Source organism: Sminthopsis crassicaudata, chromosome 6, assembly GCF_048593235.1.
Source record: "Sminthopsis crassicaudata isolate SCR6 chromosome 6, ASM4859323v1, whole genome shotgun sequence".
Taxonomy (NCBI): domain Eukaryota; kingdom Metazoa; phylum Chordata; class Mammalia; order Dasyuromorphia; family Dasyuridae; genus Sminthopsis; species Sminthopsis crassicaudata.
Window position 1 is genome coordinate 240687463 of NC_133622.1, and position 25105 is coordinate 240712567.

Here is a 25105-nt window from a genome sequence, read left to right on the forward strand (position 1 = left end):
ATGTTATATATATATATATATATATATATATATATATATATATATTTGTATGATTGTTTCTCTTCTAATTATGCTTTAAGATAAGTGGGAATAGGTTAGTGGGTATGTGGGTATATGCTTTAAAATTATATAATTGTACCAGCTGAAATTTAAAAAAAAAAAAAAAAAAAAAAAAAGAGTAATCCATGTTCTCACAGTTGAGATTCTAATACAATTCTTCTTAGTACAGGAAACTTTCTATCCTGTTTTTTCTATGCTGATCCTCTTTTCTGAGCCCTAGGCCAGTTTTCACCTCCTGACGTCAATTTTCTCACTTTCACAGAATTTCCCTTCAATGAACTAGAAAGCATAATTTTGGTGAAAGACTAAGGCTTACCCTACTTAGAAAATGAACATCTTATGAATTCAACCCCCTCCATTCATCCCAAATTCCCACACCTTAAAAATCCTAATTTCAATAATCATTGAGAGGAAAACAATTTAATACCAGTTAATTCAAATGAGTATTACCCAATTCAATGAGATCATTGCATTTAAAAAATATTCTCAGGTTCTAAAGCTATAATAGCTTTTAAAAAAATCTATATGACTTGTCCTTTATGGCTATCCATGAAACAAATACTAATATTTTCTTGTCTTCATAAACACTAAAATAAATGCCTCTAATTTAAGTTACTATCCAGTGAATACACATATTTAATAAAAAAAAATGTTAATTAGATTTTTCTTTTATCCAGGTAATGTTGATTTGACATGTGGTTGATATGAAAATCCAAAATCACTGATCGAGCATATCCATATGAACATATTTTTTTAAATCTCTGTCTCTTCATCCTTTTGTTTTTAATTTGAAAAAAAAAATTATGAGGGATGTAATATGAAATATTTTTGAAGCCTTAAAATGAAATTAAAACCTAGTCATATTTTTATTTCTCTACAATAGGTTGTAAAATACTGCTCAGATTCTTCACTGTTACATATTGGTCAATTAGGCAAAGAGAGTATAAAAAAGTCTTAGATTTTTAGTGATAAATTATGTTTATAATTAATGACATTGAGAGGACCATATATTAAGACTTTAATATATTAACTTCTAATGTGGTATATAAAAAAAAAAAACTGGAAATGACACATAAAACATGTATTAAATAAAAACAAATTATATTATTGTTTTTGTGAACATATTATTGATTAGATATAAATAAGAAATAACCCACATATTTTTTTCTTATTTCTTCAAAATCTCAACAAAAATGATCTAGACAAGCATTAAATACATAATTTAAGCAATTTTGAGATGAGAAACAACAGACGTTAATTAACACAATTACTTAAAATCATAGAATGCCAATTAAAATATGTTATAGAAAAGAAAATAACACTATGGTTATTAATTACTTCTAAAAAAATTCTGGCATTGATATGTCTCCCATATAGATATATGGAAATCATAAAAATTCTTATGGACAATTTTCTTACAGAATCAATATTGTGATTATTACAGTTAAGGGAGAGATAATGTAGGGAGAGATTTAAGAAATGGATTTGCTCATACTATGGAGACTGTCGAAAAGAATAGAAATAGAAGTATTTTTTTCTTAGTGATGAAGTCTTTTAGATATCACTATTTTTAGATGAACTATGATGACAAAATTGAATGCTATTACAACATAAAGTGACTTCAATGAGATCCACAAGTACACAATAGACTTAAAATTCAATCATTAACACAGAAATCAAGCATATGGAGAACACCTGTAGTTCCTATTATGATATCCTTTGGATGGATAGCCCATAAAGTTGATTTTAATTTTATATATATATATATATCTATATAGATATATAGATATATATATATATATGTAGATATAGATATAGATATAGATATATAGGCACACACAATACACATATACATTATACCTATAGCTAATATATACTTATATCTCTCTTTCATATATAATATGTATAGATATCTATAGATATGTTATATCTATCTAGTTATACATGTATCTATATCTATATCTAGCTATTTAGATAGATATAAATACACACAGTTATTTTTCTGATTACAAAGAATTTGAAAATGTCTAGATCCACATAATTTGGGGAACAGTTGAATAAGTTGTGGTATATGAAGGTAATGGAATATTATTTTTCTATAAAAATTATGAATAAGCTGATTTTAGAAAGGCCTGGAAACAATTTACATGAATTAACACTGAGTGAAACAAAGCAGATTCAGGAATATGTTGTACACACTAACAGAAAGAATGTACAATAATCAACCATGGAATCTTCTCACTAGTTCATCAATTTAAAACAATTCTAATAGACTTTGAATAGAAAATGCAATCTGCATCTAGAAAAAGAACTAAGGAGACTGAATGTAAATCAATACATTCTTTGTTCACTTCTTTTTTCTGTTTGTTTTTTTTAATCTTCTATTTTGCTCTTATTTTTATCTCCCAACATGATTCATAAAGCAATGTGTGTTAAAAATGAATAATTTTTAAATGATCAACTAATGATAGACTTAGCTTTCCTCAGCAATACAATGATATATGACAATGCCAAAAACCTCATGTTGTAAAATGCTCTCCAAATCTGGAGATATAGCTATGGAGTCTGAATGCAGATTGAAGCATATTATTTTCATTTTTTGGTCATTTTTTTTCTTCCTGATAGTTTTTTTTCCCCTTATACATCTGATTTTCTTTTGCAACATAACTAATGTGAAAATATTTTTGAAGGATCAAGTTTTTATTATTATTATTATAGCTTTTTATTTACAAGATATATGCATGGGTAATTTTTCAGCATTGACAATTGCAAACTCTTTTGTTCCAACTTTTCCCCTCTTTCCCCCCACATCTTCCTCCTGATGGCAGGTTGATCAATACATGTTAAATATGTTAAAGTATAAGTTAAATAGTATATATGTATACTTGTACAAACAGTTATTTTGCTGTTCAAAATGAATCGGACTTTGAAATAGCGTACAATTAGCCTGTAAAGGAAATCAGAAATGTAGGCGGACAAACATAGAGGGATTGGGAATTCTACATAGTGGTTCATAGTCATCTCCCAGAGTTCTTTTGCTGGGTGTAGCTGGTTCAGTTCATTACTGCTCTATTGGAACTGATTTGGTTCATCTCATTGTTGAAGAGGGCCACTTCCATCAGGACTGATCATCATATAGTATTGTTGTTGAAGTATATAATGATTTCATGGACCTGATCATGTGAAAATATTTTAAATATTGTATATGTATAACCTCTGTCAAGTTGTTTGCCATGTTGGCAAAAGGAGGGAGGAAAAAGTGAATTTTGAAAACTTAAAGTAGAAGGGAAAAAAGCACCAGGGGCTCAATGCTTTCAATTTTTCACTATGTTAATTCAACTTTCTGACCTTGAGCAAATTTTTTTTTCTTGTTCTCTGCGCTTTAGTTTATAAAATGACATTGTAAAAATGGATAATATTTCAACTACCAAGATCTAATGATATGACACAGAGATAAATATGATCAATGAGAAAAAGTATTTCTGTATATCAATTTCCTAAAAGCCTCTTTCACATCTTTGTTCCTCAAGCTGTAAATGAGGGGGTTCAACATGGGGTTTACTACTGTATAAAAGACAGAGGCCACTTTGACTGTATGCCTTGAGTTTTTGGAATTGGGCACACAGTATAAGGAAAGAATGGTACCATGGAAAATGGTGATGGCTGTAAGATGGGAGGCACAAGTAGAGAAGGCTTTTCGTCTCCCACTGGCTGAATTCATCTTTATTACAGTGACAAAAATAAAAGCATAAGAGGCAAGGATGATGATGAGGGTACTCACTTCATTAAAGGTAGCAAAACCAAAAAGCAGTAAGTGTGGGACATGGATATCTGAAGAGGAAACAGAAATGAGAGCAGTATATTCACAGAAAAAGTGGTTTATGATGTTGTAGCCAGAAAAGGTTAATTGTAGAGCAAAGCATAGGAGTACAAAGGGACCAAACATGCCCCAAAGATAGGATCCAGTCACCAGCAGGGCACAAAGCCTCTGAGACATGACAACTGTGTAGAGAAGTGGATTACAAATGGCCACAAAGCGGTCATAGGCCATCACAGCAAGTAGGAATGACTCTGTAACCACGGCTGTACAAGATAAGAAATATTGTAGCATGCAACTGGAATAAAATATGCTTTTGTCTTTCATAACTAAATTCTCCAAAAGTTTGGGTGTGACAATGGAAGAGTAACAGAAATCCACAAAGGACAAATGGCTAAGAAAATAGTACATGGGTGTGTGAAATTTGGGATTAATTTTGATAATTAAGATCATGCCCAGATTTCCTATGACTGTGATGATATACATGACCAGGAACACCAGAAAAAGGAATATTTTGAGTTCTGGATAATCTGTGAATCCTAATAACATAAATGTAGTAATAACAGTCTGATTGCTGTCAATGATCACCATGGCTCATGGAAAGGGAATAATGGATTCAATTTTGTAGAATATAATAGCAGAGAGAATAAAGACAAATTTTCTTTCTGTTCCTGTGGAGAAAAGAAATAGACTTGGGAGTTAGGATTTCATATAGGAATAATTTATTTTCTAAACAACTACAAGCATATTGTGGTTTAGTTGAATCTGCAGGGACAAAACCATTATGCAAAATATCTGTTATATTTCATCTAACATTAATGATATTTATAAATCTTCTGATACATCATATTAGCATCATTGATACATCCATGATCTCACCATTATAGCTACTCCCATCATTGCTGACAATTATGTAGCTTCTCTGTATTTTCATGCTGATTAATTTTATTCAATTTTACCTTACATATTCTCCATGGATCATTTGCCTGCCATATTTGCCAATGCTTCTTTTTTATAGTTAAAATAAATATTTTATAAATGTATTTTCTGTGACTTTACAGACATCTCTGGTTATGATCAATTCTTAACCAAATCAAAGATTTTGGAGAATTGTTTCAACTCAAATTCTGTGATCTAATCAACTAACATATTACTTTTGTATTACTGTTGTCTCACTTTTATATTTGTGTTCCCTATCTAGAATTACATAGCATCTAACATAGCTTTCTGGCAAAATGTTTTTAATTGACTGGTTAATAATGCTGTCTTATGTTTTTTGTTGTATAAAATATCATTAAAGCATGGAAATCAATTTACTATATCATTAACTCAATTGTCTAATAACCATCAATATAAAAGGTTAATTTGATTGGAGGTTTTCTTTGTATCTTATCACTTCTATTGGTCTTTTATGTATTTTTATTTGCAGTATAAATATGCATCAACGTTCCACTTCTATCCCTTTCTTTATTTTCACTTCCAGGAGTGTCACAGAACTTTTCTTTGGAGAACTTCTGAGTTTTAAATAACTTTATGTTTTATCACACAATCAGTACTACATCCAACTAATTGTATTCTTGGTTAGTCCATTTTTCTTTATCTTTTACAAGAAGAGACTGAGAAAATATATTAATCATTTTATTATTTGCAGATTTGATGTTCATTGAAATAAAAAAAATCAAAGTCTTTCTAATTTTTTTAAAAAATAATCTAGACAATAATCTAATAATGTGTGATATTGAAATACTAAATAAAAACTAATTTTTGTTGTAAGTTTGAAGCTATTAAAAATTGGATTTTGTCATAACATGGTGAAACTTCTGACCCTTGCCAGTTTCACAAATGCATGACATTGGACATTTTTTTTTAATTTTATAAGATATATGAGGAATAACTCAACTTATCACTCATCCCCTAAATTTATCCCCCACTATTTATAAAGTTATGTCAGGAGTCTGACCTTTACATAGAGATCACAAGTGCTGCTAACTTTTCTTATAAAGATAGTAATTAGAGCTTCCTTTATATGCATAAGTATTATCCAGATTTCTGAAGGGTAAGAATTAGAAGCATAAGCTTCTAGATTTGTTTTATTCATTATTATAATTTCTTAATTTTTGATGAATTTTATGTCAAGAAGCTCACATGAATTCAAAACCTTAAATTACATAAGTCTGTGATCATTTTAAATTACATTTTATCAAAGGTGGGAAAGCAGAAAGTATTACTTCCAAGATCAAACAATATATGACTAATTGTGTATAATTGTAATCACTTGTAATCCAAAAAAAAAAAAAAAAACAAACATTCAAACATGCATTTTTCTATTGATGTCGGTCCCTCTTTCCTAGTTACACAAGGTTGAATCTAGGCGGATTTTTGTTTTTGCTTTTGTTTGTTTTGTTTTAGTTTTTATTTTCATTTCATGCAGCCAAACATTTGGCCTGTCCTGTTGCTGACCCTTCCACAATGTCTCACATGTCCTCTCTACTCATCTGTTGAGTATATTGATTAAAACACTCATCAGTAGTCACATCAAAATTGTAAAATCTGACAAACTGTCTTCTTTGCTTCATTATCTTACCCTTCCAATCAATATTTTACAGTTTCCAAAATAATATTCAGTTCACTTTCCTAATTTAAAAAGAAAAAAAACAAAACTTTAGCAGTTCCCTATTTTCTACACAATGAAACTTAAATAACCTGCCATTCAAGATGTTTTATTTATAACACAGTTCCAATGTGCACCTTCCTATCCTTTCTTCATGTCATTACTTAAAACTGAATCTTTTCATTTCTTTTTTTTAAATTTAATTTCAATAATGTTATTTCCAAACATGCTTAGACTTATCCTAACTACTTATCTTCATATAGAGGTCTGTAGACAGAAAAATAATATTTCACTGGAATGAAGATAAAGCCCAAGTTATATGTAATCTTTAAGAAATATACATATTTTATTGTAAAAGTATATGCATTTTTCTATCCTTACTAAAATTTCTACTCAATTCTCATCAATGCATATTCTCCTTATCTTTAAGTTTCTCTAGGATGTTTTTCCTAGATTATTTCAGTATCCCTATTCTAGACTAGAATATGTTATAACATTTTTAATGGTATCCCTTCCATTTCAAACTTTATATTCTTTCTTAAAAAAAAGGCTCCATTGTTTTTGAATCACTGATATCCCTCACACCTAATAAAACAATTTGCACAAATCTATAATGCAATAAACAGATTTTGGAATAGATTGATAAATGAATGAATGGATAAAGTTTCTACATGTTTTAAATAACAAAGTTATGTTGTTTTTTTTTCATTGAACAATGGAAAAGGAGATGAAAGACCATCTCCTTACCTGCTGGAGGGAGAAGGTGTCTCAAAATTCTTTTGTCTGGAATCAGAGTCTGGCCCAGATGTCTGGATCTTACATCTTTTTTCTTTGGCTTTTGGGGCCTAAGCCCTTGTGTGTTTCTGCTAAGCACTGGGCTTTATAACTTAGAATCTCAAAGCCCATAGGGAGCTCTTTCTAGAGCACAATTTCCTTGAAATCCCAGAAGAAATTTTAGTAAAGCTCATTATCTTAAGTTTCCTGCAGTTAATGAAAATTCCTGTGGGAAATAATAGCACTGAGTCTTCCAAAGTGACGAAATAAGGAGGAGGGAGGGAGGGGAGAGGGAGAGAGAAGGGGGAGAGAGAGAAAGAAAGGGAGAGAGGGAGAGGGAGAGGCAGAAGGAAAGGGAGGAAGAGAGGGAGAGGGAGAGAAGGAAGGAGGGGAGGGGGAAGAAGAAAGATTAGAGGATAAAAATAAGGAAGGAAGGAATTACTCAAGTATTTCATTTCAGAAGTTGTTCTGTGTAAACTGGCAAAGTTATATAGTTAGCAATGTTTAGACTCAAGAATTTTTTTTTAATATAATAGGGAAAGGGAAAGAAAAAAAAAAACAGAACAGAAAATTAAGCACCCAGAAGAACACTAAAGAGGATTCAAAATATATAACAATAAATTCCCAGTTCTAGGAATAATATATAGCAGTAGCAGAAATTATATTTGGGGCTGCTAGATGGAATAGTGGACAATCTTAAATGTATGGTATACATATCCATGTAAAAACTTAAAAAAAAAATTTCCATGTTAATTTCCTAGAAAATGATCTTTGATACTAGCTCTTATATGTTACATTTTCTATTGAGTTTGGGTGTAGTTGAAAGTGCTAAAAGTCTGCAAGATCATTCTATGTCCATTTTTTTTTCAATCAATATCATGGATAATTTTGCTGCATATGATATTTTTGGTCACAGGCCTAGTTCTTTTGATTGCCAGTATATATGATTCCAGGACTTGCTGTCTCTATTGTGTCTGCTGAAAAGTCCTATACATTTCTAATTGTATCTCAACTGCCTTTGAATTATTTTTCCCCCATTTCTTACAGAATTCTCTTTTTGACCTAGGAGTTTTGAAATTTGGCCATATTATTCCTATGCGTTTTCTACAAAGGATCTCTTTGAGGATGTGATTGGTAGCTTTTTCATATTTCTACTTTCCCCTCTTTTTCCTTTTTCCCCAGAATAATTTTATTGTATTTCTTGCATCATTGTATCATGGGTCTTTTTTTGGTCACAGTTTTCAAGTAATCCTATTTTTTTTGATAACTTTTTAATTGACAGTACATATGCATGGGTGATCTTTTACGACATTATCCCTTGCACTCACTTCTGTTCTGACTTTTCCTTTCCCTCCCTCCACTCCCTCCCCTAGATGGCAGATAGTCTTATACATGTTAGATATGATATAGTATATCTTAGATACAATATGTGTGTAGAAGTGAATTTCTTGTTATACAGGAAGAATGGCATTCAGAAGGTCAAAATAACCTGAGAAGGAAAACAAAATTGCAACAGTTTACATTCATTTCCCAGTGTTCCTTCTCTGGGTGTAGCTGATTTTGTCCATCATTGATCAATTGGAACTGAATTAAATCATCTCTTTGTTGAAGATATTCACTTCCATCAGAATATGTCCTCATACAGTATCATTGTTGAAGTGTATAATGATCTCCTGGTTCTGCTAATTTCACTCAACATCAGTTCATGTAAGTCTTTCCTAGTCTCTCTATATTCATCCTGCTGGTCATTTCTTACAGAAAAGTAATATTTCATAACATTCATATACCACAATTTACTCAACCATTCTCCAATTGATGGAAATTAATTAATTTTCAAGTTTCTAGCCACTACAAAAAGGGCTGCCACAAACATTTTGGAGCATACAGGTCCCGTTCTCTTCTTTAATACCTCTTTGGGATATAAGCCAAGTAGTAACACTGTTGGATCAAAGGGTATGCACAGTTTGATAACTTTTTGGGCATAATTCCAGATTGCTCTCAAGAATGCTAGTGTCACTGCACCATCTAATCCCTCCCACAATTCTCTGTATACATCAAATGATTAGGCCAGCAGAGGACAGTGTGAAGGGCCATTTTTCCAAGGATATTCTTATAGAGTATTGTCCCATCAGTAATTAGCCTTAAATGCTCCCACTGCATTGACTCAAGAGTTTCAGCCCTTTACAAAGTCCAGATTCCACAGGCAAAGGTCAGCATGAGGTCAGCACAATGGCTCTATAGACCTTCAGTTTGACATGAAGTCTAATATCTCTTCTCTCCAAAACACTGAGCTAACTCTGTTAATGCATGCATCAATATCACCTGCTATGTGTATTTCCTTAGAAAATATACTACCAAGATAAATAAACTCAGTCACAGCAATAAAATGATGTGTGATATTTTTTCACTCAAAAATAAATCTGTTTAAAATGAGGCAGAGTGACTTGAAGTTGTCAGCCTCACTCTCTTCCAGAGTGGATGATGCATTAGATCAGGATAATCCAGTGGTTGACTTTATAAATACATATATATCTATAGATAGATAGATAGATATAATGTTTCTTTTACTTTCTTTTTTGTAAAGGCAATTAAGTGGCTTGCCAAAGGTCAAACAACTAAAAAGTATTAAGTCTTAACAAGTGTTTAAGTGTTAACAAGTGTTTAAGGGTTAACAAGTGTTTAAGGGTTAACAAGTGTTTGAGGGTTAACAAGTGTTTGAGGGTTAACAAGTGTTTGAGGGTTAACAAGTGTTTGAGGGTTAACAAGTGTTTGAGGGTTAACAAGTGTTTGAGGGTTAACAAGTGTTTGAGGGTTAACAAGTGTTTGAGGGTTAACAAGTGTTTGAGGGTTAACAAGTGTTTGAGGGTTAACAAGTGTTTAAGTATCTGAGGTCTTGTTTGAACTCAGGTGCTCTCCACTTCAGGGCCAGTACTTTATTCACTATGCCATTCATCTCCCCATCATCCTTAGGGTCTTTTATGTCTCAAAAAGCATTGCACAGTATCTACTTTCTGGATGGTCATTTAAATACATTTTCTAAACTGGCCATTCCACAAAGTGGTCTTCAAATATCTGCATTGGGAACCTTTACCTCATAGATTTGTGACCCCTTGTTACCCTCTACCTGGTTTAAACTGTCTGCTGAATGGTGTATTAGGGGGTGCATATTGTGTATGTAATGAATTCCTGGAGCCACAGGTGAAAGTTAGGTGAATCAGTAATAGAGCAAAGGGGAAAAGCTTCCTTAAAAGGAGCTTAGAAGTCTTCACACCATAGTCTATCTTTCCTGAACACCTCCTACAACACAAAAGGGATGGACTTGAAAGCTATGTTTTGTTTATTTAAAACAAAACAAAACAAAAAAAAAAAACAAGGTATCATAGACAATGAAAAATAATCTCAAGACAAACTTATATTCATCAAATGGCACATCTTACAAATTCTTAAAAGGAAAAAATAGATAAATGTGTTACAGGAGAAAATTGCAAAATTATACTAGTGGGTAGCCCGATTTTCCTCTCATAGACCAAGTTAAATCTAGCAAAAAAATGAGAATGCAATTAATAGCAGAATTTTAGGAAATCAGAAACAATTGGCTTCTGGATAAAAGTGAATTGGAATAGTGTGGTACATTACTTTTTTATTATAGCTTTTTATTGACAGAACATAAGCAAGTGTAATTTTTTAACATTGACCCTTGTAAGCACTTCTGTTCCAACTTTACCCTTCCTTTCCTCCATCCACTCCCCTAGATGGCAGGCAGTCTCATATATGCTAAAAATGTAAAAGTATATCATAAATACAATATATGTGTGCATATTTATACACTTCTCTTGTTGCACAAGAAAAAATCAGCTTTATGCAGGTAAAAAGGACATGGGAAGAAAACCAAAAATACAAGCTTTCCACATTCATTTCCCAGTGTTCTTTCACTGGGTGTAGCTGGTTCTGTCCATCACTGATCAATCGGAACTGAATTAGGAAAGGGAACAGTTTTTCTACATAATTCCTTAAAATGTGATTTTTAAGATCTTGCTTTGATTATGGTTTTTCAATTATCAAATAGTAAACAAATGATCTCTTCTTAATCTTTTTTTTTTTTCCCTCAGAGAATTCATTTTTCCAAAGAGGGAGTTCACACTTTCTTCTATTTGTACATTGTTTTGACTGTTTTTTTTTTGTTGTTGTTTTTTGAAGTCTCATGAACTCTCTTGAATCCATTAGTTTTCACGTACCAAATTCTATTTTCAAAAGATTTTTTTTCTTCAATGAGATTCTGCACGATTGCTTTTTTTTTTTTTTTTTTTTTTTTTTTTTCTATATGGACATGTCTATTTTTTTAGGGATTGTTATGGGAGATACCTGTACTTGAAATGAGGATTCTTACAAGGTGCTAACTCAGTGGAATTGATTAAGTAAATGGTTAAGTACTTTGCTTGGTGCTTACTAGTTCTCTAGTTCAAAACACATACTTAGTACTTACTATAGTTCCACAAGGTTTACACCTCTGATGATGTAATCAGAGCATATAAATAGGGACAAAGTCAGCCAGATACTCATTCCATGGCCCATCATTGTGGTGGCTGGAGAAGAAGCCCTGACACTCAGAGAGATTCACTCCATCTCACAACATCAGAGTGGTTGGTCCGTCCTACATTTACTCCACTGACACCAAGCTTGCCCAGGCCAGGCAAGGGGACCAAAAACTTGGATTTAACACCTGACTATCCTCTAGGACATTAATCAGTTGAAAGGAAGGCTTGTCCAGAGACTTCCGAAAAAGCAAGGAGAACACATTTTGGCGCCCAGTGTGGGGCTGGAAGCCAAGATCCTGCAAATCAGAGTCTCAAGCTCCATAGGCTGAGCTAGCTGGGCAGGCCCTGAGGGCCTAAGGAGATAGTCCTGAGCACTCCTATACTGAGAAGCACTGAGGAAGCCACCCCAGGAGCTACACCAGGTGGTGACTAGAGCCAGCTGCCCCATCAGGGAAAGAGCCATGGAGTGCACCAGGAACCTGCTGTTGGATGGAAAGGAGCACTGCCTGATGCTTGGGGACAGCTTCCAGAAGAGGCCCAAATCCTCCTTCCACAAGAGCTGCTATAATTTCAAGCTGGCATCAGCAGACCCATTGGGGGACAGAGAGCTGCAAGTGGACCAGGAGGATGATATCACAGTCATGCTGCCTCACTTCCCCAGTGGTGCAGCCCCAAGGACTGTCTTCAAAGGAAACAAAAGACCCTATGAGAGAGACTCTATTGTCATCATTAATCAGGATACTAAGGAACATGTGTTGGAAAAACTCAGTAGCAGTGTTCAGGTCAAGAAGATCAGAACTGAGGGAGGGAGCAAAACCCAGGGGAGAGTGGACCTGCCCCCTGAGTGGGCACAATTGACTTCCATAGCACTCAGAGCCCCAGGGAAGACACCCTTTGGACCAAAAACCTGTCCTGTGAAAGACCATCCTCCAGGTGAACTCCAGTTGGAGGACATTAAGAGACAGCTGAGAATGCCGGCCAAGCCAGAGAGTGAAAGGGCCAGGCTAGAACAAAGGAGCCAGAGGGGGCTGGCCCAGCCACCACCCAAGGGACTAAGGGAGCTGATGGGCCAGGCAGCAACAATTGGGTTTGGCACTGAGACATTTGGGATCATGGGGTCCGAGAATCCAAGTCCACAAAATCCGAGTTGTAAGATCATGACCTTCCGTCCTACCATTGAGGAGTTTCAGGACTTTGGGAAATATGTGGCCTACATTGAATCCCAAGGAGCTCACAGAGCAGGACTTGCTAAGGTGATCCCACCCAAGGAGTGGAGACCTAGGAAAAGTTATGATGACATTGATGACATGGTGATTCCAGCTCCTCTTCAGCAGGTGGTGACAGGACAATCTGGGTTATTTACCCAGTATAACATAAGGAAGAAAGCCATGACAGTGGCAGATTATCGCCACTTGGCCAACAGTGAAAAGTATTGTACTCCTCCACACCAAGATTTTGAAGATCTGGAGCGTAAATACTGGAAGAACCTGCCTTTTGTATCTCCAATTTACGGCGCTGATATCACTGGTTCTTTATATGATGCTGATGTGCAGGAGTGGAATATTGGGAATTTGAACACCCTTTTGGACATGGTGGAACACGAAGGTGGGATGATCATAGAAGGGGTGAACACTCCCTACCTGTACTTTGGCATGTGGAAAACCACCTTTCCTTGGCACACAGAAGACATGGATCTCTACAGTATCAATTACCTGCACTTTGGGGAGCCCAAGTCTTGGTATGCCATACCTCCAGAACATGGGAAACGTCTGGAACGCCTGGCAAAAGGCTTTTTCCCAGGAAGTTCTCAGGGATGTGATGCCTTTCTCCGTCACAAGACGGCTCTCATCTCTCCCTCCGTCTTGAAAAAGTACGGCATCCCTTTTGATCGGATCACTCAGGAGGCTGGCGAGTTCATCATTACTTTTCCCTATGGATACCATGCAGGATTCAATCATGGTTTCAACTGTGCTGAGGCCACCAATTTTGCCACATTGAGATGGATTGACTATGGCAAGATGGCTACTCAGTGCACCTGCCGAAAGGATATGGTGAAATTTTCAATGGATGTTTTTGTGAGACTGCTACAGCCAGAGCGCTATGAACTGTGGAAGCAAGGAAAAGATATTACTGCTTTGGACCACGTGAAGCCTACAGCACTCACTAGCCCCGAACTGAGTGCTTGGAAGGAGACCAAGGCTGTGCTGAAAGCTAAGCTCCCTGGGAGACAAATTAAGGAAAACAGACACTGGAAAAAGACTGAGGAGGAGAGAAAACCAAATACAGACAGGAAGAGAGAGCAGAACAGAAAGCCTGGCCTATGGTCCCACAGAAGAAGGAGACAGCCTAGGAGGAATAAAAAGGAAGACCAGAAGTCATTGGGAGAGGTTATGGCTGCAGAAACCCTTTGGGAGGAGGGTAAAGTTAAGGAAGAACCCAAATATGAGGCTGATCTAGAAGAAGAAGAGCAGCACAAAACTCCTGAAGGCAGTGAAGGTGATGGTAAGACCAAACTCTGAGGACTATGGACAGATTCCTGATGACCTGGGCTTCATGGAGAGCCTCCTGCAGTCACAATACCAGCCTGGAGCCCAGAGCCACATGTTTGGTACAAACTCAATTTTAGAATCAACATCTCCTGACCTCCTCCACCCCCACCCTTTGACCTAAGCTGAGCACCCAGACAACAGTGAAACAAGTAGACAGCCCTCTCCCTTCCCCTTTCCCCTTCCCCATGCAATAACTTGCTGTGAATTCCTTTCATCTACATTGAATTTGACCATCTGAGAGACTTGTCTGGCCACAGGCTACCTGGACTCTGCTCAACACACTGCTGATGGTCCTAGGAAAGGAGGCAATGGTAACCTCTCAGATTGCCTGTCACCCGGAGGCTTTAGAACAGCTTCTGCTCCTGGAGCCCATGGATGCCTGGCTCTTGTCTTAGGCTAGGAAGGATTAAATTTTATATTACAAAAGCAAAAACTGCTCAGATTTGGAAAAGGGGCTATTTCACTGACTACTGAAGCAGGCTTTGGAATTGTGATTTTTTTGTATAGAAATCACCTTTGTGAAGTTCTTTCTATAAATATTTATTGTTAAAAAATAAGAAAAAAGGGAAAAGGAGAGAAGAGAGAGAGAGAGAGAGAGAGAGAGAGAGAGAGAGAGAGAGAGAGAGAGAAGGGGGGAAGGAGAGGGAGAGGGAGAGCTTTGAGAGCTGAGATCAAGCAGATGGGGATCTTCAGTGACAGCAGGCCCTCTGACTCCCAGAGCTCCAGCAGTGAGGAGGTCACGTCCAGAGATTCTTTCTCAAGGGCATCCTCCTCTGCAGTCCTGTCACAGAAATGCTGTGGGGAACAGCAGCAGCTCCCTGGGAATCACCTACTGATGAGCACATTGGGAGATGATTTACAACTAAGGAGTCCTGCAGTGACAGTAATGTCTAGCATTGGGACTTCCTACATCTGTCTTGGAGGCATCCAGAAAGCTGGGGGACAGGATAAGAAATCCAGGAGCAGAAACCCAGCCCCAAGGAGAGCTTTTGGCCCTTAGTGATCCCTGAGTCTCACTGAACCTGAGCAGAGTGTGCTTGTATATATTATGGGAATACACTTTTACCTCAAAATCTGGGTAGCATAAAAAACAAACAAACAAACAAACAAACAAAAAAAAAAAAAAAAAAAAAAAAAAAAATTCCCAGATATGTTAGAACTATAAGACAAAGTAAAAATAGAAACCCCCACTCTATCACTTTCAACTTCTGAAAGAAAGCCCAAATCAGAAATAGTCAAATAAAGAGTATTCAAGTCAAAGAAAAAAAGAAGTGTTGTGAACAGCCAAAAACAGTTCCAGGATCAAGGAACCCCAGTGAGGATCACACAGGACTACTGAACTACTGACTTTAACTTAATTAACATGTATTGTTCTACCCTCCATCTAGGGGAGGCCGTGGGGGGAAGGGAGGGGAAGAGTTGGAACAAAACGTTTTGTAAGGTCAATGCTGAAAATTTATTTTGAACATATATTGAAAAAGATATCTTGTCAATAAAAAGCTATTAAAAAAAAAAAGAGTAGTGGCCTGCTTTTGGGAAGGGATGTCAGTAAGAGGTTTGCTGATGGTTGTGGGACAGCAAGGCCTAGCTGGAGAATTTTTCCTTCTAGGAAGGCCTGTCCTCCTTCATTTCTCCACTGAGACCAATGTCCATCTGAGCCAGAGAAAGACTCAGAATGGTTGAGAAGGACTGGAAATGAGACGTTCCATCCTTGACTATTCTCCTGCTGGTTCTCCCTCCTCCTGCACTCCTCCACTAAGATCAAGACTGTGTCAGACAAGCAGACTGTCACAGTCTGCAGGAGGAGACTGGAAGAGATGATGACTAAGGAAGGTCCAGACTGACAGACAATGTAAAGGAGATTGACAGACACAGATTGCAGAAGATACGTGATGATCTAGAATCTATTTGTGGCCATTCTCATAGGGGCTATCCTGTTGAGACCACGGCCTGACTGGAGGACCATCAGAAAGCATGAACATTACAAGAAATTTTCTTTATCATGAAGTTTTTTTTTTTTCCTACTTCTTTTATAGTTTGGTCAATTCTGTTTTTAATGTATCATTTTCTTTACTATTTTTTGGCTTCCATTATATTTTCATAATTGTCTTTTCCCACTCATTTCCCCATTTTTTTCTTCTCTTCAACTTATTTAGTTTTTAAATAAATTTAGTTCTTCAATGATTTGGGGGAAAGGGGGTATTGTGTCTAATTCTCTTGTTTCTTCTTTGAGGCTTTTCTTTTATCTATGTTGACATCATTGTGTTCTTCTTAGTTTGTGTCTTAATTTTCCTTGTCACCACTGCAGCTGTTTTAAAGTAATCTTTTCTTGTTTGCTCATGTTTAAAGCTTATTTCTTGACTTTTAATTTTAAATTAAACTTGAGCTTTATCCTTCAAATAATAATAAACCATCCCATGTTCCTCCAATTTATTTATAATTTCATTCTTTATGCCTAAAACTTGGACCCATTTTGATCTCATCTTAGTATGTGGTGTTAAATGTGGGTCCATGCCTAGTTTCTGCCATACTGATTTCCAGTTTTCCCAGCAGTTTGTCAAATAATGAATTCTTATCCCCAAATTTGGGATCTTTGGGTTTGTCAAACACTAGATTGTTATTTTTATTCACTATCTTGCCCTGTGAACGTAACCTATGCCACTGATCAACTTGTCTATTTCTTAGTCAATACCAAATGGTTTTGGTGACTGTTGCTGCATAATGTAGTTCTAGATTCTGTACAGCCAGACCACGTTCATTTAATTTTTTTTTCATTACTTCCCTTGAAATTCTCAAACTTTTGTTCCATATGAATTTTGTTGTTATTTTTTCTAGGTCATTAAAATAGTTTTTTGGGAGTCTGATTGGTATAGCACTAAATAAATAGATTAGTTTAGTGAGTATTGTCATCTTAATTATATTCACTAGGCCTATCCAAGAGCACTGAATGTCTTTCCAAATATTTAAATCTGACTTTATTTTTGTGGCAAGTGTTTCATAATTTTGCTCATATAATTCCTGACTCTCCTTTGGTAGATATATTCCCAAATATTTTATACTATATACTAATGACCATTATTTTGAATGGAATTTCTCTTTGTATCTCTTGATGTTGGATTGTGTTGGTAATGTATAAAAATGCTAAGGATTTATGTGGATTTATTTTGTATCCGAAACTTTGGTAAAATTCTGAATTATTTCTAATAGCTTTTTAGCAGAGTCTTTGGGGTGCTCTAAGTATACCATCATGCCATCTGCATAGAGTGATAACTTTTTTTTTTTTAAGATAGAAAGATTCTTCTTTATTAATGACCCCAACCTTATTTTTAGATACAGGAGTTTTAAACTCAAATACTTAGGAGAAAAACAAGTTAATATTGTATTTTCTGCAACTCATTACCAGTAACGTATTGCAAAGTGAAACAGCTTGGAGAGAGGGTGAGAGAGGGTGGTGGTGGTGATGAGGGAGGAAGGGATAAAGAAAAAGAATTAAATTGATCAAAGTGGAATTCTTTTTTTTTTTTTTTTTTAATTCTTGGGAACTATGAAGTCCTTGCAAACAAAGCTCGATTCTGCAGATTATTTTCCAAACATACAAAATAGAACCAAAATGGGAGAATTCCTTTAGAATCTATAGAGGTGCAACAATCAGAGCTCCGGTTATCTGGTAGCAAGCGCTCCAGCCTTGTCTTCAGCTTCCAACTTTGACTGTTCCCATGAGTTTAACGGGATGAAAACGTCTTCCCCGTGATGGTTTTCATTTCCTTTTTTTCTGCATCTGGGTGTGTGCCATTCAGCACCTTGAGGAAGTCAGATGTCTTTGCCAGCATTCCTGTGTGAATTTAGGCCTTGGAGCATTTGATATGATAGTGCAAGTAATCCCAGAATGTGTGAATCAAGTTAATGATGTTGCCTCTGGCATTAGCCTTGGTGTGGCAGGGGAACAGCACAAAAGTGATATAGCCAATATTATCATCCACAGCAGCATCTGTGTCTTTCAGCTTTAAAGGAGGTTCCCTGTGGCTAAAGAGGACCTGTGGAGCTGTGTGGCTAGCCCTGTGTCCTTCTTTGAATTCCTGTATGAACACCTTTCAAATCACCACATCATCATCATCTTTAAATACTGTGTTAAAGACAACTGTGACTCAATCCTTCTTAGACTCAACATTGTTTCATCATCTCTGAAATGGATTGTTGCCCTGTTTTCTCCCTCTTTTCCCTCTTCCTGGAATTTGAAGAATTTCTCAAAGACAGAGGCAAAACAGTTTCTTTTCAACATTCCAGCCTGATGCATGATGGAGTCCTTTAATGCAGGAAGGTTCTCAATGTCATATAGCAAAGAGACATTGTATCCTGACTCTGGATTTACCAAGAAACTTCCATATACCCTCTACAACAACTCATGAGCTCCATGTGCTTGAAGTTCCTTGTAGAATTTCAAAGAAATACTGACCATCACTTTTGTTTTGTCTCCATTTGGGATTTGAAATATGATAAAGGACTCCATCAAAGTCTGCAAATGTTACTTCTACTGCTTCTGGTTTGTTACCTGTGGCCGCTTTCTCAAACTTGAGCATGAGCTTCACCTCCATTATGCGGTTGTTCACCTCCAGCAGGATCATGGCCGAGGCGACTTTGGGGGCTGCCCGGAGCCAGGTGAGGGGAGGAAGGAGAGAGCCGCGAGGCTGCCCCCCAACCGGGGCAGGGAGTTGGGGAAAGGGAGTGGGGTGAAGGGGGAGGGGGCAAGGTGCACACCTCCACACAGGCGCAGCAGCTTGAGCGCTCTTCCCTGGTCCTCCAGCTTTTGGGACCTGGCCACTCGGACCTGGCCTACACTCTCCCGCAGAGCAGCAGCCACTGCCTCTGCTGCTACCCCCGCTGCTACCACCTCACCAAGCGCCCCGGGTCCCCTAAGAATGATAATTTAATTTCCTAATTTCCTACTGTAATTCCTTGAAGCTCTTTCTTGGATCTTATTGCCAAGGCTAGCGTTTCTAGTACTACATTGAATAGTAATGGTGATAGTGGGCAAACTTGTTTCATTCCTGATATTATTGGGAAAGGTTCCAGTTTATCTCCATTGCATATTAGGCTTACTGGAGGTTTTAAATTTATGCTCCTGATTATTCTAAGGAATATTCCATTTATTCCTATACTCTCAAGCGTTTTTAGTGGTGGGGGGCTTAAGGGAGTAGCATCTTTGTGGAAGATAATTTTCATCATGTTTTTCCCCTGAAATTTTAGGAAAGAGAGCTTAAATATAGAAACAAATATGCCAAAATTAAATGTAGCAAAGAGTAGTGGTGAGAAAGACCCCCTTCCCAATCCAATTAACTAATCAGAGACATCATCAGGTACAAAAAGAGAGCATTTCTGTAATCCCTGCAAGGTACAGTCCCAGACACACACCTGGGAGCATCATGCTAGGTCTTACTTATTACCCAGGATACGTAAATACAATGACTGATTCAGATGGGAAGCAGTCTGCATTAGGGAAGGACTAGAGCTGCAGGAGATTCAGAGCCAGCATTCAGGAAGAAGAAGAAGAGGCTGGCTGGAAACTTGCTCACAGAGGAAAAGACTCTACAGAAAAGAAAACTGCTCCCAGAGAAGGATTCCAAGTGAGAGAGAGTGTGAAGTGTTAACAAGTATTGTGTTAACAAGTGTTTAAGTATCTGAGGTTTGGTTTGAACTCAGGTGCTCTTCACTTCAGGGCCAGTACAGTCTATTCAGTAGGTGTAGTACAAAGAATTGCCACAGCCCAAATAAAATTTGCAGCCTCTAATATTTCTCAGCTCTTTAAGGAACTTACAGAGCAAGTGAGAAAGCATCCAGGCAAGAGCTATATCTTGCATGTCCACTTACCTAGTGGACTTCCAGGTACTACTTTTGATGGAAATTCAAAGGCAGATAGCCTTTTACATATGTTATCCAGTGCTCCTTTATTTCAGGAAGCACAAGAATCTCATTCTAAATATCATCAAGCTGCTGGAGCTTTACCTTTACAATTTGGAATTACAAGAGAGGAAGCTAGGAGCACAGAAAAAAGCTGTACAGCTTGCCTTCCTTTCCATGCTCCTACACTCCCTCCAGGGAAGAACCCTCATGGTTGGAGACCCAATGAAATCTGGCAAATGGATTTGACCCATTATAAATCTTTTGATCGCTTGTCTTTTATCCACTTGGTGGTAGATAGGCCTTTTTTTAAACCAACGAGTGGTATTCACTTTGCCCATCAGAGAGAGATAGAAAAAGAGAAAGACCTCAAAACCAAGGAAAAAAATCTAAGAAATATCTGACACTGAAAGAGAATGGCTGATAAGAAGCCTGTTAAAAATTCCCTAACACAAGATAAGACTGTTAAAGAACTTTAAACCCTGGAGCAATCATTGGATTTTTTTTAATGCAAGATGAGGAAAGGAAGCAATGGTAACCTCTCAGATTGCCTGTCACCTGGAGGCTTTAGAAGAGCTTGTGCTGCTGGAGCCCATGGATGCCTGGCTCTTGTCTTAGGCTAGGAAGGATTAAACTTTATATTACAAAAGCAAAAAACTCCCCAGATTTGTAAACCATGTAAAAGCTCTCGTCTTGAAAAGTGCTATTTCACTGACTACGGAAGCAGCCTTTGGAATTGTGATTTCTGTACAGAAATCACCTTTGTGAAGTTGTTTCTATAAATACTTATTGTTAAAAAAATATAAGAAAAAAAAAGGAAAAGAAGGAGGGAAGAGAGAGAGAGAGAGAGAGAGAGAGAGAGAGAGAGAGAGAGAGAGAGAGAGAGAGAATGAGAGAGAGAGAGAATGAGAGAGAGAGAATGAGAGAGAGAGAGAATGAGAGAGAGAGAGAATGAGAGAGAGAGAGAATGAGAGAGAGAGAGAGAATGAGAGAGAGAGAGAGAATGAGAGAGAGAGAGAGAATGAGAGAGAGAGAGAGAGAATGAGAGAGAGAGAGAGAGAATGAGAGAGAGAGAGAGAATGAGAGAGAGAGAGAGAGAATGAGAGAGAGAGAGAGAATGAGAGAGAGAGAGAGAATGAGAGAGAGAGAGAGAGAATGAGAGAGAGAGAGAGAATGAGAGAGAGAGAGAGAATGAGAGAGAGAGAGAGAATGAGAGAGAGAGAGAGAATGAAGAGAGAGAGAGAGAATGAGAGAGAGAGAGAGAGTAAAGAGAGAGAGAGAGAGAGAGAGTAAAGAGAGAGAGAGAGAGAGAGAGTAAAGAGAGAGAGAGAGAGAGAGAGTAAAGAGAGAGAGAGAGAGAGAGAGAGTAAAGAGAGAGAGAGAGAGAGAGAGTAGAGAGAGAGAGAGAGAGAGTAGAGAGAGAAGAGAGAGAGAGAGAGAGAGAGAGAGAGAGAGAGAGAGAGAGAGAGAGAGCGCTAGCTCTGAGAGCTGGGATGAAGCAGATGGGGGACCCTCAGTTACAGCAGCTCCTCTGATTCCCAGAGCTCCAGCAGTGAAAATGAGGAGCCCGCCTCCAGAGACTCTTCCTCAAGTCCATCCTCCTCTCCAGTCCTGTCAAACAAACCCTGTGGGGAACAGCAGCAGCTCCCTGGGAATAACTGGCTGATGAGCACATTGGGAGATGATTTACAACTGAGTGACTCCTGCAGTGACAGTGATGTCTAGTGTTGGGACTTCCTGCATCTGTCTTTGTTGTATCCAGAAAGTTGGAGGACACAAGCAGAAACCCACCCCCAAGGAGAGCATTTGACCCTTAGTGAGCCCTGAGTCTCACTGAACCTGAGCAGAGTGTGCTTGTATATATTATGGGAATACACTTTTACCTCAAAATCTGGGTATCATAAAAACAAACACACAAACAAACAAAAAACCAAAAAAACAAAACTTCCCAGATATGTTAGAACTATAAGACAAAGTAAAAATGGAAACCCCCACTCTATCGCTTTCACCTTTTGAAAGAAACCCCCAAATCCGAAATACTCAAATACAGAGTATTCAAGTCAAAGAAAAAAAAAAAGTGTTGTGAACAGCCAAAAACAGTTCCAGGATCAAAGAACCCCAGTGAGGATCACACAGAACTACTGAAATACTGACTTTAATTTATTTACCATGTATGGTTCTACCCTCCATCTAGGGGAGGGGGTGGGGGGAAGGTAGGGGAAGAGTTGGAACAAAAGGTTTTGTGAGGTCAATGCTGAAAAATTATCTTGAACATATATTGAAAAATATATCTTGTCAATAAAAAGCTATTTTAAAAAAAAAGAGTAGTGGCCTGCTTTTGGGAAGGGATGTCAGTAAGAGGTTTGCTGATAGTTGTGGGACAGCAAGGCCTAGCTGGAGAATTTTTCCTTCTAGGAAGGCCTGTCCTCCTTCATTTCTCCACTGACACCAATGTCCATCTGAGTCAGAGACAGTCTCAGAAGGGTGGAGAAGGACTGGAAATGAGACGTTCCATCCTTGACTATTCTCCTGCTGGCTCTCCCTCCTCCTGCACTTCTCCACTAAGATCAAGACTAGGTCGGACTAGCAGACTGTCACAGACTCCAGGAGGAGACTGGGAGAGATGAACACCAAGGTAGGACCAGACTGACAGACAATGTAAAGGAGATTGACAGACTCAGATTGCAGAAGAGATGTGATGGAGACAATAAAGACTCTAGAATCTATTTGTGGCCATTCTCATAGGGTCTATCCTGTTGAGACCAAGGCCTGACTGGAGGACCATCAGAAAGCTAGCATGAACATTACAAGGAATTTTCTTTATCATGAAGTTTTTTTTTTCCTACTTCTTTTATAGTTTGGTCAATTATGTTTTTAAAGTATCATTTTCTTTCTTTTTTTTTTTTGCCTCTCTTAGAAAGGCTTCAATTGTATTTTCATAATTGTCTTTTTCCACTCATTTCCCCCATTTTTCTTCTCTTCATCTTATTTAGTTTTTAAATAACTTTAGCTCTTCAATGATTTGGGGGAGTGGGTATTGTGTCTAATTCACTTGTTTCTTCTTTGAAGCTTTTCTTTTATCTATGTTGACATCATTGTGTTCTTCTTAGTTTGTGTCTTAATTTTCCTTGTCACCACTGCAGCTGTTTTAAAGTAATCTTCTTTTCTTGTTTGCTCATGTTTAAAGCTTATTTCTTGACTTTTAATTTTAAATTAAATTTGAGCTTAATCCTTCAAATAATAATGAGGTATTGTTCCAAGTTTGTGTTTGTTTGATTTCATACTATTCTTTTTAGTTCTATTTTGTATATATAATACATATTTAAATTTCCATATAGAAAATGCATTTTCATGATTATTTTACATGTTCAAAAATTACTCAAAATGTCATTTCACACTGCCAAATCAATCACCTATTTGAAATATATAGTGCTATGCACATGCTGTTTTCCCACACTAGGCATCTGGAAATATTTTTGACATTTTTTTCCTCTCCTAACCTCTACCAGAGAGACTAACAAATAAGTGTACCCATAAAAATGGTTAGTAAGATAAGGAGTAGTTGAGAAAAATAGTCCTGTTTTTCTTCCATATGTTCACAGTATTACATAGTAGGTTCAGTATATGTCCTTCCAATGAAGTCAACACAATGGTTCTATAGAACTTTAGTTTGACAGGAAGTCTAATATCTTCTCTGCAAAACACTGAGCTAACTCTGTTAATGCATGCATCAATATGTCCTGCTATGTGTATTTCCTTAGAAAGTATACCACCAAGATAAATTAACTCAGTCACAGCAATAAAATGTTGTGTGATATTTTTTCACTCAAAAATAAATCTGTTTAAAAGGAGGCAGGGTTACTTGAAGTTGTCAGCCTCACTCTCTGTTCCAGAGAGTGGATGATGCATTGGTACAAGAACATCCAAAGGATGACTTCATATATATATACATATATATATATGTATATGTGTGTGTGTTTGTGTGTGTATGTATAATGTTTCTTTTACTTTCTTTTTTTTTAAAGGCAATTAAGTGTATTGCCCAAAGTCAAACAACTAAAAAGTGTTGTGTTAACAAGTACCGTGTTAACAACTGTTTAAGTGTTAACAAGTGTTTAAGTATCTGGGGTCTGGTTTGAACTCAGGTGCTCTTCACTTCAGGGCCAGTACTTTATTCACTGTGCCATCCAGCTCCCCATCCTCCTTAGGGTCTTTTATGCCTCAAAAAATTCTGAGCTAGCAGTCTCTGTTCAATATGTGCTTAATCTGTAAGTTCTTCACCATATCTTACTCCACACACTTCCCTTAACCTTTAATTTGTTTAATTTATTGCTAATATGAAAGTAAAATATTCAGCTGCCTAATTTTTAGTATGCCTGCTTTGTTAAATGTGCTGGAAATTCTTAATTAAATTATATGAATCTCTATGTAAGGAATAAATAATTTTGAGTCCGTCCATCATGAGAGCAGGAGCCCCAGCTGCCTCTGGGAGCCTTCTGTGGCGGTGGACCTCCTGCTCCCTTCACTGTGCTTGGGCTTCTCCTTCCCCTCCTCCCCTGGTCTCTGGCCCCAGGATCTCCCACAGCCTCTCTCCCCCCGCCCCCCATGCCTATACTCCAGTCCCAGAGGCTTTCACTAGGAGCTCTCCCCTGCCTGCTTCCCTCCTCTGGCCACTTCTCTCTGATTTGCTCCCTTGGCCCTGGCAGAGGGATGTCTGAGGGATGCTGACGGACTGGGCAGCACTGAGATCCTTATTGTCAGATATATGTGCCAAGGACCAGGAGGAGCTGTGTGAAGGCATTTCTATGCAGCAGTTGCTTTAAGACCCCTCCTCCAGCTGAGTGAAGTTAGACCAGCATCCACC

The 25105-nt window shown here is 37.2% G+C and overlaps 1 protein-coding gene and 2 pseudogenes across 1 annotated transcript; 1 reads left to right on the forward strand and 2 right to left on the reverse strand.

Moving 5' to 3' along the window:
• Nucleotides 1-3523: 3523 nt before the first annotated feature.
• On the reverse strand, nucleotides 3524-4468 carry LOC141547474 (olfactory receptor 5D14-like). The gene has a single exon (XM_074275880.1). It carries the CDS (start codon nucleotides 4466-4468, stop codon nucleotides 3524-3526), a length of 945 nt encoding a protein of 314 aa, XP_074131981.1.
• Nucleotides 4469-12888: 8420 nt separating this feature from the next.
• On the forward strand, nucleotides 12889-14316 carry LOC141546393 (lysine-specific demethylase 4B pseudogene; annotated as a pseudogene).
• Nucleotides 14317-17617: 3301 nt separating this feature from the next.
• LOC141546032 (actin-related protein 2/3 complex subunit 2 pseudogene) lies at nucleotides 17618-18968 on the reverse strand (annotated as a pseudogene).
• Between the last annotated feature and the right edge of the window lie 6137 nt (nucleotides 18969-25105).